General features: G+C 47.4%; 2 protein-coding genes and 1 pseudogene across 4 annotated transcripts in view; all 3 read right to left on the minus strand.

The window, feature by feature from the left end:
• The window catches only part of PHLDB1 (pleckstrin homology like domain family B member 1), a 53081-nt gene extending 49838 nt beyond the window's left edge, over positions 1–3243 (minus strand). For all 3 annotated transcript variants that reach the window (XM_023517335.1, XM_023517334.1, XM_023517333.1), the window contains exon 1: positions 3150–3243. The gene's annotated coding sequence lies outside the window, so the exon portion shown is untranslated. The remainder of the gene's footprint in view (positions 1–3149) is intronic.
• Positions 3244–9650: 6407 nt separating this feature from the next.
• Positions 9651–16161, minus strand: part of ARCN1 (archain 1) — a 34568-nt gene continuing 28057 nt past the window's right edge. Inside the window, exons 9-10 of the mRNA XM_003796845.3 lie at positions 13394–13598; positions 9651–11591 (exon numbers count right to left, since the gene is read on the minus strand). Coding sequence (XP_003796893.1) covers positions 11502–11591; positions 13394–13598 — 295 coding nt within the window. The 3' untranslated portion in view covers positions 9651–11501. The remainder of the gene's footprint in view (positions 11592–13393; positions 13599–16161) is intronic.
• Positions 15930–16022, minus strand: LOC111727491 (annotated as a pseudogene).

Below are 16161 nucleotides of genomic sequence, written 5' to 3' on the forward strand. Positions count from 1 at the left end.
CATTGTTGTTTGGCGGGCAGGGCTGGATTCCAACCCGCCACCTTAGGTGTATGTGGCTGGCACCTTAGCCACTTGAGCCACAGGCGCCGAGCCTGAGGCTGGTTTTGAAGTCCTGAGCTGACGTTATCCACTCAACTTGCCCTCCCACAGTGCTAGGATTACAGACATGACACTCCGTGAAAGCAAAGTACTATAAAAATGGCAGTTATTATGAGCTTTTGGACCTTGAGCAAGGCTCTTCACTTGTCTAGGTCTTAGTTTATTCATCTGTCAAATAGGACTGTCACTATCACCCAGAGAGGCAGCTGAGGTGTGCTCATTCATTTACACCAAAGACCTCTGAGTGGAGATAAGGATCGTAAAGGAGTAAGGTTGATGGGGAACAAGAGCATTAGAGGAGAGGAGAGAAGGGAATAAGTAGGTGAAAAGAGAAGGAGCGATAAGGAGAAAGGTGTAAGAAGATAAGAAAAGATGTAGAGATTGGGAGATGATAGGTTGTGGCCTCAGCTCAGAAACCTAATCCAGGCCAGGTGGAAAGGGACACCAGACCAACCTGTCCAGCACTCGGGTGTCACTTTGACAAGGGGTCTGGCCCCGGAGCTGGGGGCACTCTCTGTCTCCACCCCAACCTTGGCCTGAGAGGTGCGCTCCCCACCGGCTGGCCAGCTTCCGTCCCACCCGCTGCTGCCCACCACCCAGGACTGTAATTACTCCCCCCCCACTCCGCCACCCCGCCTCAGCCTCTGCAGCCTTTCTGGGAAACCCCGCCCCGGGGCCAAACCTAGTGGGCCGAGTCCAGCCTCGAGTGAGAAGGCCCAGTGGTCAGCCCTTGTCTCCGAAGCCCTCAGGCTCGCAGGACACAGACGTCCCAGCGCCCCGTTGGCGAGCTACAGGGAGTGTGTGCAGCGGCAGGTGACCCCGGCTCAGTCCTTCTGGCCTCCTCCTCAGCTGGAACACGCCGGTACCCAGCCACGCGGGACACCGACCCCAGCCCTCTCTGCCAAAGGGGCACCCTCATCAGGGTGGAGGGAGACCAGAGGAAGGTCCCAGGCTCCCAGCTGGGACCAAGATGAGATCTCAGCTGTTGTCTAGGGGTGAGCTCTTAGATGGGTCCAGAGTCAGCCCCCGATAAAAGGCCCAGCCCTCCACGAGCTACTGGTCAGGTGCTCCCCAGACCCCCTGCGGGGCGCTCTGGACCTCACCAGTGTCCGAGGCCTTGCCTGGGGTGTCGCAGGGCTATGGTCAGAGGCCTGCGGGCCGAGCTGGGATCCTCCAGGCCTGCTGCCGCCTTCGCCTTTCCGGCGCACGTCCGCCCTCGAGGAAGGGCCGCAGCCAGAGGAAGGAGTCGAGAACGGGAGGAAACTGAGGCCGGGAGCCCAGCGCCGAGTCGCCAGAGCCGGGCAGGAGCCAAGAGAATTTACGGATGACAAAAATGAGGCAGAGAGAAAGGGGTCCGCAGAGGGATGGCGCAGGAAAAGGGAGACTTGGGGGTGTGGAAGGAAAAATAAAAGAGAAACTGACAGATAAAGAAAATAAAAGCTGGGGAGGAGACGACTGAGGAACAGGTGGCGAGGTGGGAGGAAACAGGACAGGCAGGGGGACACGGGAAGCACCAGGAGGCGCTGAGGCCAGTGGAGGAGAAACCGAAGGAGGTGGAGGAAAAGAAGGAGACTGGGGGGTCATGGGGCCCCAGAAGTGGGAGGAAGAAGAGAGGAGGGTTGCCAGAGGACAGAGCCGAGAAGAGAGACGCGAGTGTAGTGCGGGGCTCTGTTTTGTGAGTCTCCCCCTGGCCGCCCAGGTGGGACAAGGCCTCAGTGTTGGGCCGTCCGCCGCAGCCGCCGCCCGCCCCTGACAGCGGGACAAGCGGCCTTTCTTTGGCAGCGCAGGGAGAAGGAGCCGCTTGTTCGCGCGGCCGGCGGGGAGAGGGGGCGGCCCCAGACGGCGCCCGCAGCTGCGTGAGTGTGTGCGTGCGTGCGCGGGGTCCGCTGTGCGCGAGCCGCGGTTCAATGCGTGGAGTGCACGGCGAGGTGTAGGTGTGAGGAAGGACTCTGCGTGTGTCCGGAGGGTGTGACAGAGGGGTGCGTGCGCGCGACGTGTGGCGGGAAGGTGCGTGGGTGCAGGGGTGCTGTGCGTGGGCGGGGTGGAAGCCTGACCCGGTGGGGAGCTTGTGTGCAATGATGTGTGTAGGGGTGAGCTCGCCGTCGGATGAGTCAGCCTCCCGGAGCTCCAGGACGGCTGAGCTAACGGGCTCAGAATGCAGCCCCGCCCCGGCGCCCTGGGTCCCCTGCCGGGCGGTGCGGTTGCCTGGCCAAGTCCCCTTTCGAGCCCGCCTCCGCGGAAGCGTCCGAGGGAGCCTCGGCAACCCCGCGGCCTGTGGCCCCACCCGGCCGTCGGCCCACACTTCCCCATCCCGGGGGAGCCCAGATGACTCGGCTCAGCCTCCGCTCAGGGGAACTCCGCTAGGGATTCAAATCCCGGCCGCGCGGGCGTGGCAAGAGCCTGCGACTCACTCTTCCAGGGTGCCCCAGTCGGCCTCCTGGACCCCTAAAGACGTGGAGGAGTGCCTGGCAGGTCCCCAACGTGCTTTCCATCTCCTTGACAGCCCCAGAGGTACCTCCCGGACACTTATAGTCTGAATCGGGCTCCGACTCCCCGTCTTGGCCATCAAGGCGGCCGACCTGGGGACACGAGCGGAGAGGCCCCAGGGCATTCCCCTTCCCTGTGGTCCTGCGGTTGGCATAGAGGGGTAGATGTGCGGCGCTGGAGGACGAGAACGCGCGCGCGTACGCGCCACCTGAGAACTCGCGAGTGTCCGCCCCGTCGCCTTGGTGCGGTAGGAAAGTCTTGATGAGGCAAGACTCAGTGTCCCTCCCAGGGGAGAGGTCGAGGGCCCCCTCTGGCGGTGGCGCTGGCAGCGGCTCGCGAGGGCAAAAGCAAGCTCCGAAAACAGCGGAGCCCAGGATTTGTGACTGGGCTCAAATCCTCTTCTGCCCCCGAAGCACTCACCTCCTCCCCCACGGGTTTCTCCTGAGCCCCCTAACCCAAAGCTGATCTGAGGGCTCTCGCCAGGCCCCGGGGACTTTCCTTTATCTTGTACCAGCCGCGCAGAGAATGGGACCCGCAGGCGTAGTGGGAGGGGGCGCTCTTACCTCGAGGGGAAAGGGGTACACCGGCCCCTTTGCCGAGCTCGGCCGTGGTGGCCTCAGGCTCAGGAGGACACCGTTGCTTTTCCCTGGGAGCCCGCTGAGTAGGAGGAGAGCGAGCCTGTCCCGCCTCCCTCCCGCTAGTCCCCGCCCCATCCCTGGTCCTGTCCGCCTGGCCAGCCGGAGAAGACGCCCTTGTGGGGCTGGAGCCCAAGGTCCCCCCACCCACCCTTTCCCACAGCAGCACCTCCCCCCGCCTGCACAGCGCCCGCTTTGTTCGTCTGTACAGCTGGCTTTCCACCACCACCACCACCCTCCCCTTCGGACTCTCCTAGACCACCCTCCACCCCTAGGCTTTAACGACCTTCGGAAAGGTTTTGACAGTTTCTCCTTCTCCCTCCCTCTTCCTTCCCTCTCCCGCTTTCTTTTTACCTTAGATGCCTAAATCCTCCTTTGGTTCCCAGTGAACCTACAAAGTGGTGTCAATATCTCCACACCATGTACTGGGGTACTCAGGTCTTCCCCCTGGCACCCAACCAGGAAGGGCTGGAAATGGGTTTGTGGACAGCCCTTCCACATCATGCTTCACAGACTTGCCTTAAGGATAGGTACAAGAAGACACGTTAAAGTGCCATGCAAACTCCAAACTACAGGAAAGCTGAACAGAATTGTCATCTCGCACCCATGGAGGGGCACGCCCACCACAGATCTGCCCGATTACAGATTGGGAGTTGGAGGCAGGCTATAGATACACAATTAAGAACACAGTTCTATAACCGGTCCAGACTTTGTAGGAGTGAGGGTTAATACAGAAGAAAAGGGGGCACAAAACACCTAAAAGCAGCCTAGAAACTGAGCCTAGTTGAGGTCATTCTCTATCTCAACCCCCACCCCGAAATCCAATGCCGACAGTGGATCCTCACCTTGCAAAGCCAGCAATCGCCTCAGGAGACTGGCTGGGGAGGCCCTAGGGAGTTGAACTCAGCTAGACTGGACCTCTTTAACCTGCACTCTTAAAAGGACCCTAGAAACTCTTCTTTACTGAAGAAAGGAGCAGAAAGTCCCCAAGTCTGGTGTAAATCTCAGTTGGGGTGGATAGCAAAAAATTTGTCCTTTTTGGGGTGGATGGATCCTGAGTCCATGGTCTTTAGTCTGTGCTCTCTGCCCGTCTGGGGAATAGCAGGAGGCTGAACTGCAGGAATCAGCTGGTCACTCATTGACAGGGCCAGCATTATTAGCAGGGGGCCCCCCACAAGGAAGGTTGGATCTGACCATAGCTGAGCAGTGGACAAGAAGGGGGGGGAGGGGCCCTTTGCCACTGCCTGCTATAACTGGTGAAGTAGAACAACCAGATTCCAAAATATGCTGTGGGTATGAGGAACCCCCAGGATTTGTGGGACAAGACTTCTTCTCTTCATACTGTTTAAGGCTCATAAGAGAAATTTAACTTGGTCAGCCTGCATGAGGCAGATCACGACAGTAATGTTCAGGCTATTCTGGTTTGTAAAATAAAATGATAAAGAAACGAAACAAAACCCAAACTGTTGTATCTCATAAGCTAATTTGCAGCATTCGAGGGGAAGGGCTCAGACTGGGATAGCTCAGAGGCTGTTCACATAACTCTTGCTTCACAACCTGCAGCTCCTCTTCACCATCTTGGTCCGGAGGAATTTCAGGGAATGATAGATCAAGCCTGCCACAGAGAAGGCTAAAGCTGAGGCAAGGGGATGAACCGGCACCCAGCTTCTCTCACTGTCTTCCCAATGCAGGGACCAGCTGACCCCAGGATAAACAGCGCAGTGTCCTCGCTCCTGCTGTCGGGCCTCTATGTTCCCACAGTTAGATCACTCAGGAGACTAAAGAGCTACCGCCCCTACCCTCCACCCCCACTCCAGTCCACATCTGGAGCCCATCAAAAAACTCAGTGCTCTCTCATAGTTACGCAAGAGGTCGAGCAGCTGGGAGCTCAGGAAAGGAGGAGGAAGAGTGGGGGAGAAAGTAGAAAACAGCCTTCCAGGCATGCTTCAGACTTTCCGAAGTGGAAGCAGGGGGAGAGGGCAAAAGCTGGGTGTGGAGGGAAGAGTGGATTTTTTGAAGGCCCCTCTTGCATTTGGCTATGAATGTCAGGAGTGCTTTTCTACACTCCTGCCTTTGCCTTGGCACCTTTCCCACTGTTTCTCCTCTCACATTGTACTCCCTCTAGCCCCAGAAAGAGATGATACTGCTCACACAGCAAGCAATCCCTACCCATGCACAGTCTCTCCCCGAGGCTATCCCTTTCTGGCCTCTTTGGATCCTGAACTCAGTCATGATTAGTGTAGGTGTGGTGGCAGCAGTGACACTGCACTAACTTGGGAAGAAGTTCAAAGCTCTCTTCTCAGCTTGTCTTGGAATCCACACTTCTACCCAAAGTTAACATGCATCCAAGCTGAGTGGGAAATTTGGGTAGGACAGAAGACCTTGTGTACTTTCAAGGGTCAAGACCTTCCTATGAGCTGAAAAGAACAAGCATTCATTTAGGCAAAAGAATGGGAAGCAAGACCTATTTCCATTTCTTTTCTTACCTTAAATTTGTAATGCCTCTCTTTCAAACAGCTCCTGTCCTGATATGATAACCAAACTGATGACACAAAGTGCAACTCTGGAAGCATTTCAGAATTGGATTAAACCCTAAGAAACAACTGAGCCCCTGCCCCAGGAACAGCAGGGTAACTTGTCTTTCTTTTTTTTGGTTGGGAATTCATTGAGGGTTTTTGTTGTTGTTGTTGTTGTTGTTGTTGTTTTGAGACAGAGTCTAACTATGTCGTCCTCAATAGAGTGCCATGGCGTCACAGCCCACAGCAACCTCAAACTCTTGGGCTCAAGCAATTCTCTTGCCTTAGCCTCCCAAGTAGCTGGGACTACAGGCACCCGCCACAACTCCCCGCTATTTTTTGTTGCAGTTGTCATTGTTGTTTAGCTGGTTCGGGCTGGGTTCAAACCTGCCAGCCTCAGTGTATGTGGCTGGAGCCATAACCACTGTGCTACAGGAGCCAAGCCAACTTGTCATTTTTGATGGGGGATAGAAGGTGCACCCCACACTTCTCCAAACTGCTTCATAGCTTGACTTCCTATGTGTGTGTCTGTGTGAGAGAGAGAAAAGGGCCTGGTTTAAAAAGGTAGTTAGGCTCAGGGCCTGTGGCGCAAGCAGCTAAGGCGCCAGCCACATACACCTGAGCTGGCAACTTCGAATCCAGCTGGGGGACGCCAAACGAAGGCTGCAACCAAAAAATAGCCGGGCGTTGTGGCGGGCACCTGTGGTCCCAGCTACTTGGGAAGCGGAAGCAGGAGAATGGCTTGAGCCCAGGAGTTGGAGGTTGCTGTGAGCTGTAATGCCACAGCACTCTACCCAGGGTGACAGCTTGAGGCTCTGTGTCAAAAAAAAAGAAAAAAAAGAAGGTAGTCTAGGGCGGTGCCTGTGGCTCAGTGAGTAGGGCCCCGGCCCCATATACGGAGGGTAGCAGGTTCAAACCCAACCCCAGCCGAACTGCGACCGAAAAATAGCTGGGCGTTATGGCTAGTGCCTGTAGTCCCAGCTACTGGGAAGGCTGAGGCAAGAGAATCGCTTAAGCCCAGGAGTTGGTGGTTGCTGTGAGCTGTGTGACACCATGGCACTCTACCAAGGGCAACAAAGTGAGACTCTGTCTCTACAAACAAAAAAAAAAGGTAGTCTAGGCTCAGCGCCCATTGCCCAGTGGTTAGGGCGCCAGCCACATGCACCAGGGCTGGTGGGTTTGAACCCGGCCTGGGCCTGCTAAAAAACGACGACAATGATCCCAAAAAAGCCGGGCATTGTGGCCGGCACCTGTACTCCCAGCTACTTGGGAGGCTGAGGCAAGAGAACTCTTAAGTCCAAGAGTTTAAAGTTTCTGTGTACTGTGATACCACAGTACTCTACCAAGGGCGATATAGTGAGACTCTGTCTCAAAATAAATAAATAAAATAAAATATATAAAAAGGTAGTCTAATTTTCCTAAAGGCCTACCTCCACATCAATCACTTACCAGGGAGAGATGTGAGACAGATAAAGAGATGCTATCTGCTCATAGCAATGAACACCAATCACGGTATTTGTGGATTTTCTAAATAGGAGTTTCAAAGTTCTAGAGCTGCAAATGTATTTACCAAAGGGAGCAAGGAGGAACGGGGGTCACAGGTGAATGTGTTTATATTAAGACAGATGTGCAAGGCTCGGTGCCCATAGAGCAGAGTTACAGTGCCGACCACATACACTGGGACTGGTGGGTTTGAACCCAGCCCAGGTCTGCTGAAACAACGACAAGTACAACAACAAAAAAATAGCCGGGTGTTGTGGTGGGCGCCTGTAGTCCCAGCTACTTGGGAGGCTGAGGCAAGAGAATTGCATAAGCCCGAGTTTGAGGTTACTATAAGCTGTGACGCCACCGTTACTCTATTGAGGGTGACATAGTGAGACTCTTGTGCCAAAAAAAAAAAGATGTGCATAGTAAAAGGGAATTGTTTTTACTTCTTTTTGAGGTTCTAGTCTCCAAGATAGCTCTATTCCTGCTTTCCAGACCCATGCTGAGTATCACAGTTGTAGTTAACACTTGCCTTGCTAAAGCAAAAAAGGCTTTACACAGACAGTCATGGCTTCTAGTTAGACTTTAATATTCTCAAGGTTGAGGACTTCTGTTTTCATCCTCCTTCCAATAAGCCCTGCCAGATGTGAACTTTAATAAAAAGATTATTCTAGGCCAGGTGCAGTGGCTTATGCCTATAATCCCTATACTCTGGAAGGATGAAGCGGGTGAATTGCCTAAACTCAGGAGTTGGGAGACCAGCCTGAGCAAGAGCCAGACCCTGTCTTTACTAAAAATAGAAAAACTAGCGGGACACCTGTGGTGCCAGTTACTCAGGAGGCTGAGGTAAGAGGATCACTTGAGCCCAGGAGTTGGAGGTTGCTGTGAGCTACAAAGTCACAGCACTATAGTGTGGGGCAACCGAGTGAAACTCTGTCTCAAAAAAATAAAAAACAAACAAACAAAAACCAAATAGGCTTGGCACCCATAGCACAGTGGTTATGGTACTGGCCACATACACCGAAGTTGGCAGGTTCAAACCCGGCCCCTGCCAAAATGCAACAAAAAAATAGCCGGGTGTTGTGGTGGGTGCCTGTAGTCCCAGCTACTCGGGAGGCTGGGGCAAGAGAATCACCTAAGCCCAAGAGCTAGAGGTTGCTGTGAGCTGTAATGCCACAGCCCTCTACCATGGGCAACAAAGTAAGACTCTGGCTTAAAAAAAAAAACAAAAAATAGAGGGCAGTTTCCTCCATCCAAGATGCCTGGGTTGATAGATTTGAGGTTTGAAGCTACTATGCATAAATTGTTGACAGATCGTAAAAGGAACTCCTGTCAGAGGGGTGTCCCTTACCTCCTCTACCTGGAACTAATTAATCCAGAGCAAGTACCATGAACCTTCCACACTAAACACAATGCTCAGTCAGATCTAATTATTTTGCTAGTCTCCCTCACAAGAGGCCAACTAAAAGTCCACTTGATGCCATAGAGGGATTAGCATCCAGGCAAGGGGCAGGGTGTGGTTTTGATGTTCTTCATTGGATTAAGGTTACCGTCTCAGAGAGCCAAGCCACACTTTAATAACACCAGATAGACCAGATACTGTTTCACCAAGAAAACAAACAAATACCAAAAAAAAAAAAAAAAAACACCCAAAATCTTAGCATTCACCATTAAAATAAAAATGTTTTCACAGCCATGATTTAAAAAAAAAGTTTTCATTCCAGACTTATTAGGAATAATTTGCCTTCCAAAAATAATCTGCTGACATTCAACAGTTTTCCCAAGTAAAAAAAAGAGGCAAAAGAAAGTAAGAAGTCTTTTCTGAGGGAATTGCCAATGATTCCCAAGGCACTCATCACTCATCCCTGGCTTGCTTAGTTCTCACCACTAAAGAAGAGGAAGCTCCGAGATACCACCTAATATCATTCTTTAAAGATGAGAAACCTCTAGCCCGGAGTTGTGGTGTCTGTAGTTCCAGCTACTTAGGAGGCCAAGGCAGGAGGATTGCTTAAGCCTAACAGTTGAGGTTGCTGTGAGCTGTGATGACACCACAGCATTCTTACCCACAATGAGAGTTAGATTCTGTCTCAAAACAAAGAAATGAAATCTCCCTTCTCTGATTCTACAACTGCCCCTAACAAAATTACTACATCCCACCCCTGCCACAGGCCATCAGTAGCATCAAATTTGAAAGCTATGCTGTCAGAAGCAGAAATGTGTATGGTATGTGTATATGGGCATGCCTAAAACGCAGAAAAATACACAAGGAGACACAACACCTATAATTTGGAGAAAATGCAATCAATACTCTCTGATAGAGATTACTTTCTCTTAAGATAAACATGTCATTAATTTTTAACCTTAGGTCCCATTACAGCATCCTGAAGCAACAAGCAGACACCAAAGTGTAAGTCAAGTCCAATAAACATCTTATTTTATAATACTCTTTATTTGATTAAAGAATTTGCCTTCCTTGTGTACATTGGAATGTTATATTCCCTATGTATTTTACAGGGTTACAAAATGTCTCTCATTTTAAATATTACCCCAAAAGTAATCTCAGAAAAAAAAAGTTTTTTGTGAAATTAAACTTGACTTAAAAAATCAAATGGACAAGCAACTTTCAAACAAAACTGGATTAATAAGATTTCTTGCCTATTTGACTACATGACCAACTTCTTGTCCTAGGCCCCTTCCTCAGAAAAACCTCATGTGGAAACCAAGCTAGAGATAAAGATTCTTCCCTGCTGCAGTTAGGGGAAAGAGAAAGGCTAGAAATTTCTTTGGCAAGCAATTCCATCCATGGCCATCTGTGCAACTACTTTGCTTCAAGTACAGTACACTCTTTGCAGGGAGGGCCAGACGTTCTTCTGAGTGGGAGTGGAACTAGCCAGCAAGCTAAGCATGTAGGAGGTCATCTATAGTCTGCCTCTTCCCACTCGTCCCTGCAGCCTTGCAGCAACTCTTCAGCCACCCTGTTGAGTGCAATACTGGGTTAAAAGCCAAGGAGAGCTAGCTGATGTTTCAGTCTCCATTGAAAAAGTAAGGGATGAGATGGAAACAACCACTACATGATGACACCCAAAGGCTTAGGCAGAAGAAAAGGAAGGATTTCAGACATAGAGACAGATAAGCTGGTGGGAAATGTCAGGCAGGCTGGAAGGAAATGGGGTATATATGTGTAATCCCTACATTCCAATATAATCAGCCGCTTCTTAAAATGGTAAAAATCTAGTGGTGAAAATCAAGTCTCCTTGATCACTCAGGGCCAGTGCAATTGGCACAAAGACTCACTAAACCCACAGCCTCCAAATCATAACCTCATTTCTTCTAGAAAGGAAAAGACTGATAGAAAAAAGCAGTCAGGAAGAGGGAAATGGCAAATTTGAGAATGTGAATAGATTATGAAGATTATAAGCCATTATGTTTTAGCTTAAGTACCCAAAATGTGGAGAATTAGAAGCTTGGGTAGCACTAGCAGCAGACATGATTAAATGTAGATATGAAATCCCTAACTGGAAATAACCATTCTCTCAGACATCTTGAAGAGGGGCTGTGCCATTTGAAAGCTACTTCTCAGCTACCTTTAATAATGACACAAGTGGGATTCACAGTACTATTCTAAACTGGAGAGACAAGCTTTGAAAAGAAAACAACTTGGCAAAGTGGAGAAATAAATGGACAGGAGAAAACGACAGAAGACATCCTTAAATTCTAGACTCCCGACCCCTTAAACAGTTAATCGGCATAGTCCAAAAAACAAGAATGAGTTAGGATAAACTTGTTTCAAGAGAGTAAAACAAATATAATGGCTGTATGCAGATGATCTCAGTGCTTAACTGAATGAACAGAAAGAAAAAACTAAAGGTAAAAGACAAGACTATGAAAGAGTCTACAAAGAAAACTTTTAAAAAACAAATAAGTATGAAATATAACTATATTTAGGGATTAAAATAAAGGAGCAACTTAGGTGAAGGCAGAGGAGGTATTTAACTGGGGGCATTCTCTGGAGAGCTTGCTTTCCTGCTGGCTATTAAAACCTGCCAAAGAAATCAACAGCCTTTCCCTTTATGTTTGTGCCATTTCTTTGTCAAAGAATGTCTCTGTGACACTGAAACATGGGGGTGAGTTGAGGGTCCCTGCGCCCAGAGAATCGTGCACTGTATCAGGAAAAAGAGGGTCTCCAATGGCTTTTAAATTTGGAAAAAACTCTTCAGCCACTGTTGGCTTCTTCTTTTTTAATTTGAAAATTTTCCTTTTTGGTTGTCTCTTCTTGGTATTACAGGATTTCATACTTATCCACTAGGAAAGTGGTCTCTGTGGAAAACCTGACAGGGCTGTTTCCATCTACCTGGGTCACTTTGGTAACCTAGGAAAACAAACAAGAGTTAGGTAAAGCAGAAGGAGGTTTGGAGTCTTCAACATGTTGACTAAATTCTCATTAAATAAAAGATCAGGCCAGGTGCTATGGGTCATGCCTATAATCCTACCACTTGGGGAGGCCAAGGCAAGAGGATTTCTTGAGGCCTGGTGTATGAGATCAGTCTGAGCAACATAGCAAGACCCCATCAGAAAAACAGAAAAATTGGCCATGCATGGTGGCACCCACCTGTAGTCCCAGCTATTTAAGAGGCTGAGGCAGGAAGGTCACTTGAGCCCAGGAGTATGAGACTACAGTGACTACAATGACACCACTGCATTCTAGCCCTGGCTTCTGTGTCAATCAATCAACACTATCTTCCCACAAAAAACTGATCAAAGTCCCCAAAAGCAGTATTAAAAGCAACTTAGAAACACCAAAAAAATGTTCAATTTACAACTATAGCTCACAGCATTACTCTTTCCCACCAACATGGTTAATGTGCTTTCTAGGCAGAAAAAAGACAACTGTTGAGATACAGTGTAGATCATGGGCTGGGTACAGCAGCACATGCCAGTAATCCTAACTCTTTGGGAGTCCAAGGCAGGTGAATGAATCACTTGAGTTCAGGAGTTCAAGACCAGCCTGTGCAAAAGTGAGACCTGTCTCTACTAAAAATAGAAAAACTAGCCAGGTGTTGTAGTGGGTGCCTATAGTCTCAGCTACTCAGGAGGCTGAGGCAAGAGGATCACTTGAACCCAATGAGTTTAAGGTTGCTATGAGCTATTATGCCACAGCACTTTATCGAGGGTGACAAAATGAGACTATCTCCAAAAAAAAAAAAAAGCTGGGCCTGTAATCCTAGCACTCTGGGAGGCCGAGGTGGATGGACTGCTTGAGCTCATCAGTTCAAGACCAGCCTGAGCCAGAGACCTTGTCTCTAAAAAAAAAAAATAGCTGGCAGCACCTGTAGCTCAGTGGGTGCCAGCCACATACACCCAGGTTGGAGGGTTTGAACCCAGCCTAGGCCAGCTAAACAACAATGACAACTGCAAAAACAACAACAACAACAAGAAGCTAGGTGAGCACAGTGGCAGGCACCTGTAGTCCCAGCTACTTGGGAAGCTGAGGCAAGACAATCACTTAAACCCAAGAGTTTGAGGTTGCTATAAGCTGTGACACCATGGCACTCTACTGAGGGCAACATAATGAAACTATCTCAAAAAACAAAAAACAAAAAACTGAAGGAAGAGAGTTAAAACAGTTTACACATTTCCACTGCTTGCTTGCCTAAAGAACAGGGTTTGTGACAGAATTGTCTGATGATTATTTATACTAATAAAGGGATATGTCACATAAATAACTCACAAACCTTTGCCATTTATAAAATAATGAAATTTAGGGATTTTTTTTGTAGTAATTTTGCCTTCCAAATAAAAAACTTTCATTCCTTAGATATAAACCAAGTGACAGCAAGGCATTACAAAATCATGGGTATTTTGGCAAAAGGATTTAAAAATATGTGAGGTTAAAAAAATAGGCAACTAAGTGTGAATGAATCTTGTACAATCTGTAAATACTTTTTATGAATTCATATTCACTTTCTTTACTGATCTGATCTTTTTCTTTTGTCTGGTCTAGAAAGGAAAACTTATGTGAAGTAGGTAAAGAATTTGACCAAGATCATACAGAAGGGGAATCCCACAGGGGACATTAACTTTTCTGAACTTCATCTGACCATGAAGCTATGCTACATATCTGGCACCTGTCCTACTGCTTGCCCATGTATGTTCTCTATTAAAATTGGGTACCTGTATGTTACAGTAATTTTTCTTAGAGATGAAGGAAACTTGAACAGGGAAGAAGTCATTGGGCTGCCCAGCAATGCTAAACTCCAGGCTGCCACTCTTATTTTTGGCATCAATCACTGGCAGGCACCACTCCAAGGTATTTCGTCGACTGTCATGTCGATACTCCCCATCAATCTCACCAATCACAGGTGCGCCGACACCAGATCTGTTATAAGAAACATCTGGTCAAATTAGTTGTCCAAAGCTAAAAGAATTCCACCAAGGAAAATCAACCCCAAATTTGATGGTGCTCCTCAAATTCTGCCCTCTAAGGAATTTTTATGCAGTCCTAGAAAAAATTAGGCTCCCTAATAACTTCAAGCACCCTGGCTAAGAGTCTCACTCAATTCCCTTTGTTAATATGGATATATGCAAAAAACAGGTATTTGGCAAGTTATGCCTATGCTCTCACTTATGGACTAGCTCTGGGAGCCAGGAGTACACAAATGTGTAAAAGGGGTATGTTTCCAAATATCCCACACCAATATTTGTTGTCCTGTCGAGAAGGAATTTTAACAAAATGCAGCTCTCTTTATAGGTAACAATGGGAGGGAAAGCAGGTTGGTTAATAATGGGGAGAAACTATAAACACCAATAGAAATGAACGTGGGCCTTTGAGAAGATTTACTTTAGAATGTTTCAAAACTTACTGAAGTCAATGCCAATGAGTTTATTTGATTTACAATCTAGTAAATGGACTTTCATTTGACAAGTAAACACATAATTACTTCCAGGCAAAATGGAAATATGACGGAAGAGATACACAGTTGTCCTTAATCTTCAGGAGAACGAAGGCTAGTTAGGATATAATTTGCACCCCCACACACGGCTGACAGGCAGTGTTACCTACTCCTACATATTCTAAATTTACTGCCTTTTAATTCTCCAATGACACAATGCTTATATTAGGGGCAGAGTAAATAAGAAAAATAAAGAAAACTTTAAGGGTAGCATAGACTATTAACTCTTCCCTATCGATTTTAGGTCACATATTCTTTCTCTGTGCCCTTGCTCCAATTCTGATTCTGATCTCTTCTCATTTGATCAGTTTTTAACAATGGGGTAAAATGCTATCTAAGGGGCTCAGCGCCTGTGGCTCAAGCAGATAAGGCGTTAGCCAAATACACCTGAGCTGGTGGGTTCAAATCCAGCCTGGGCTCGCCAAACAATGACAGCTGCAACCAAAAATTAGCCGGGCGCTGTGGCAGATGCCTATAGCCCCAGCTACTTGGGAGGCGGTGGCAGGAGACTCGCTTAAGCCCAGGAGTTGGAGGTTGCTGTGAGCTGAGATGCCATGGCACTCTACCCAGGGCAACAGCTTGAGGCTCTGTCGCAAAAAAAAAAAAAAAAAAAGGTATCTAAGGGTCTCTTTTTGAGACCATTGCAAAATTGAACTAAAACACAGGAAACCACACAACCACAATTATAGGGTAGATGGAGAAGCCTAAAAAGTGTGGCATTCTAAAAATAGTAAGGTAAAATAAATCTTGACAAACAAAACTCCACCTGTCACCAATGCCTAAGTCCTACAATGGTTCAAAGCAGCCATCTATTGTTCTGGAAAAAATAACCACACTGTAGAGATGGTTATTGCTCTTAGAGGAGATACTGGCAATTAAATGTATTTATACAAATGGAAATAAAAATGACTAAAACTAGACCTGACAATTTTTTAATTATCGAAAAGGTAACAAAATTACAAATTAGTACCATTTTCCCTGCAACAATTACTAAGCAATACAATGGAAACCATAAACCAATAAAAACTAAGCATACTTACTGGTATTGGTATTCATAATTAAACACTGCACTTAATCCTTGGGGCTGATGGGTAGAGAGGAGCTGAGACTTACTGGTGAAGTAGTAACAGTGTACATTCACTGGAAATGGTACTGAGGATATCAACTATAGACAGAGTGTATTTCCAGGTTATTTTAGAGAACAGGCCATGTAACTGCACAAAATAAAAACTTATTGCAATTCAACTTTTGGGGGCAACAGATATTTTCCTTATCTTGTCTGTGGTGATGGCTTCACAGGTGTGTACATGTCAAACCTACACAATTTAGTATGTGTAGTTTATTGTATGTTGATTACAAATCATACTTCAATAAATTTGTTAGTAAATTTACTGAAACTAATGTAACTATCTTGTTTCAGCAAGAATCAGTAGTTCCCATGAACATACATTATCATCTTTAGTGAAAGTTTAGAGAGCAAACAAAACAGAAAAATTCAATCTGACAGACTTAATTTCTTTGAAAGTCGCAAAATCAAGCAGAGGAAAGTCTGACTGAGAAGTGGCTCCTCCTTCTGGAAGTCTTCACTACTACATTAACAAACTGAGGACCAACATCTGAAAACACAGTTCCAGAACTACTACTGGCTTTTTTGATTTGGTTTTAGGTGAGTAAAAGCCACCCCTTTCACATGTATACGGTCTTATAAATACCCTCAAAACCAAATCATAGAACATTTCTATTTCATTTCATTTTTTTAAAATATGGAACACTTAAATTTCACAAATTTATGTGCCATCTTTGTGCAAGGGTCATGCTAATCTGTGTATCATTTCAATTTATTTATTTATTTTTTTATTATTATTTTTTTTTTTTTTTGAGACAGAGCCTCCAGCCGTCCCCCTGGGTAGAGTGCCGTGGCATTACAGCTCACAGCAACCTCCAACTCCTGGGCTCAAGCGAGTCTCCTGCCTCCGCCTCCCAAGTAGC

This window comes from Otolemur garnettii, unplaced genomic scaffold (assembly GCF_000181295.1).
Source record: "Otolemur garnettii isolate 467f Iridium unplaced genomic scaffold, OtoGar3 scaffold00108, whole genome shotgun sequence".
Lineage (NCBI taxonomy): Eukaryota > Metazoa > Chordata > Mammalia > Primates > Galagidae > Otolemur > Otolemur garnettii.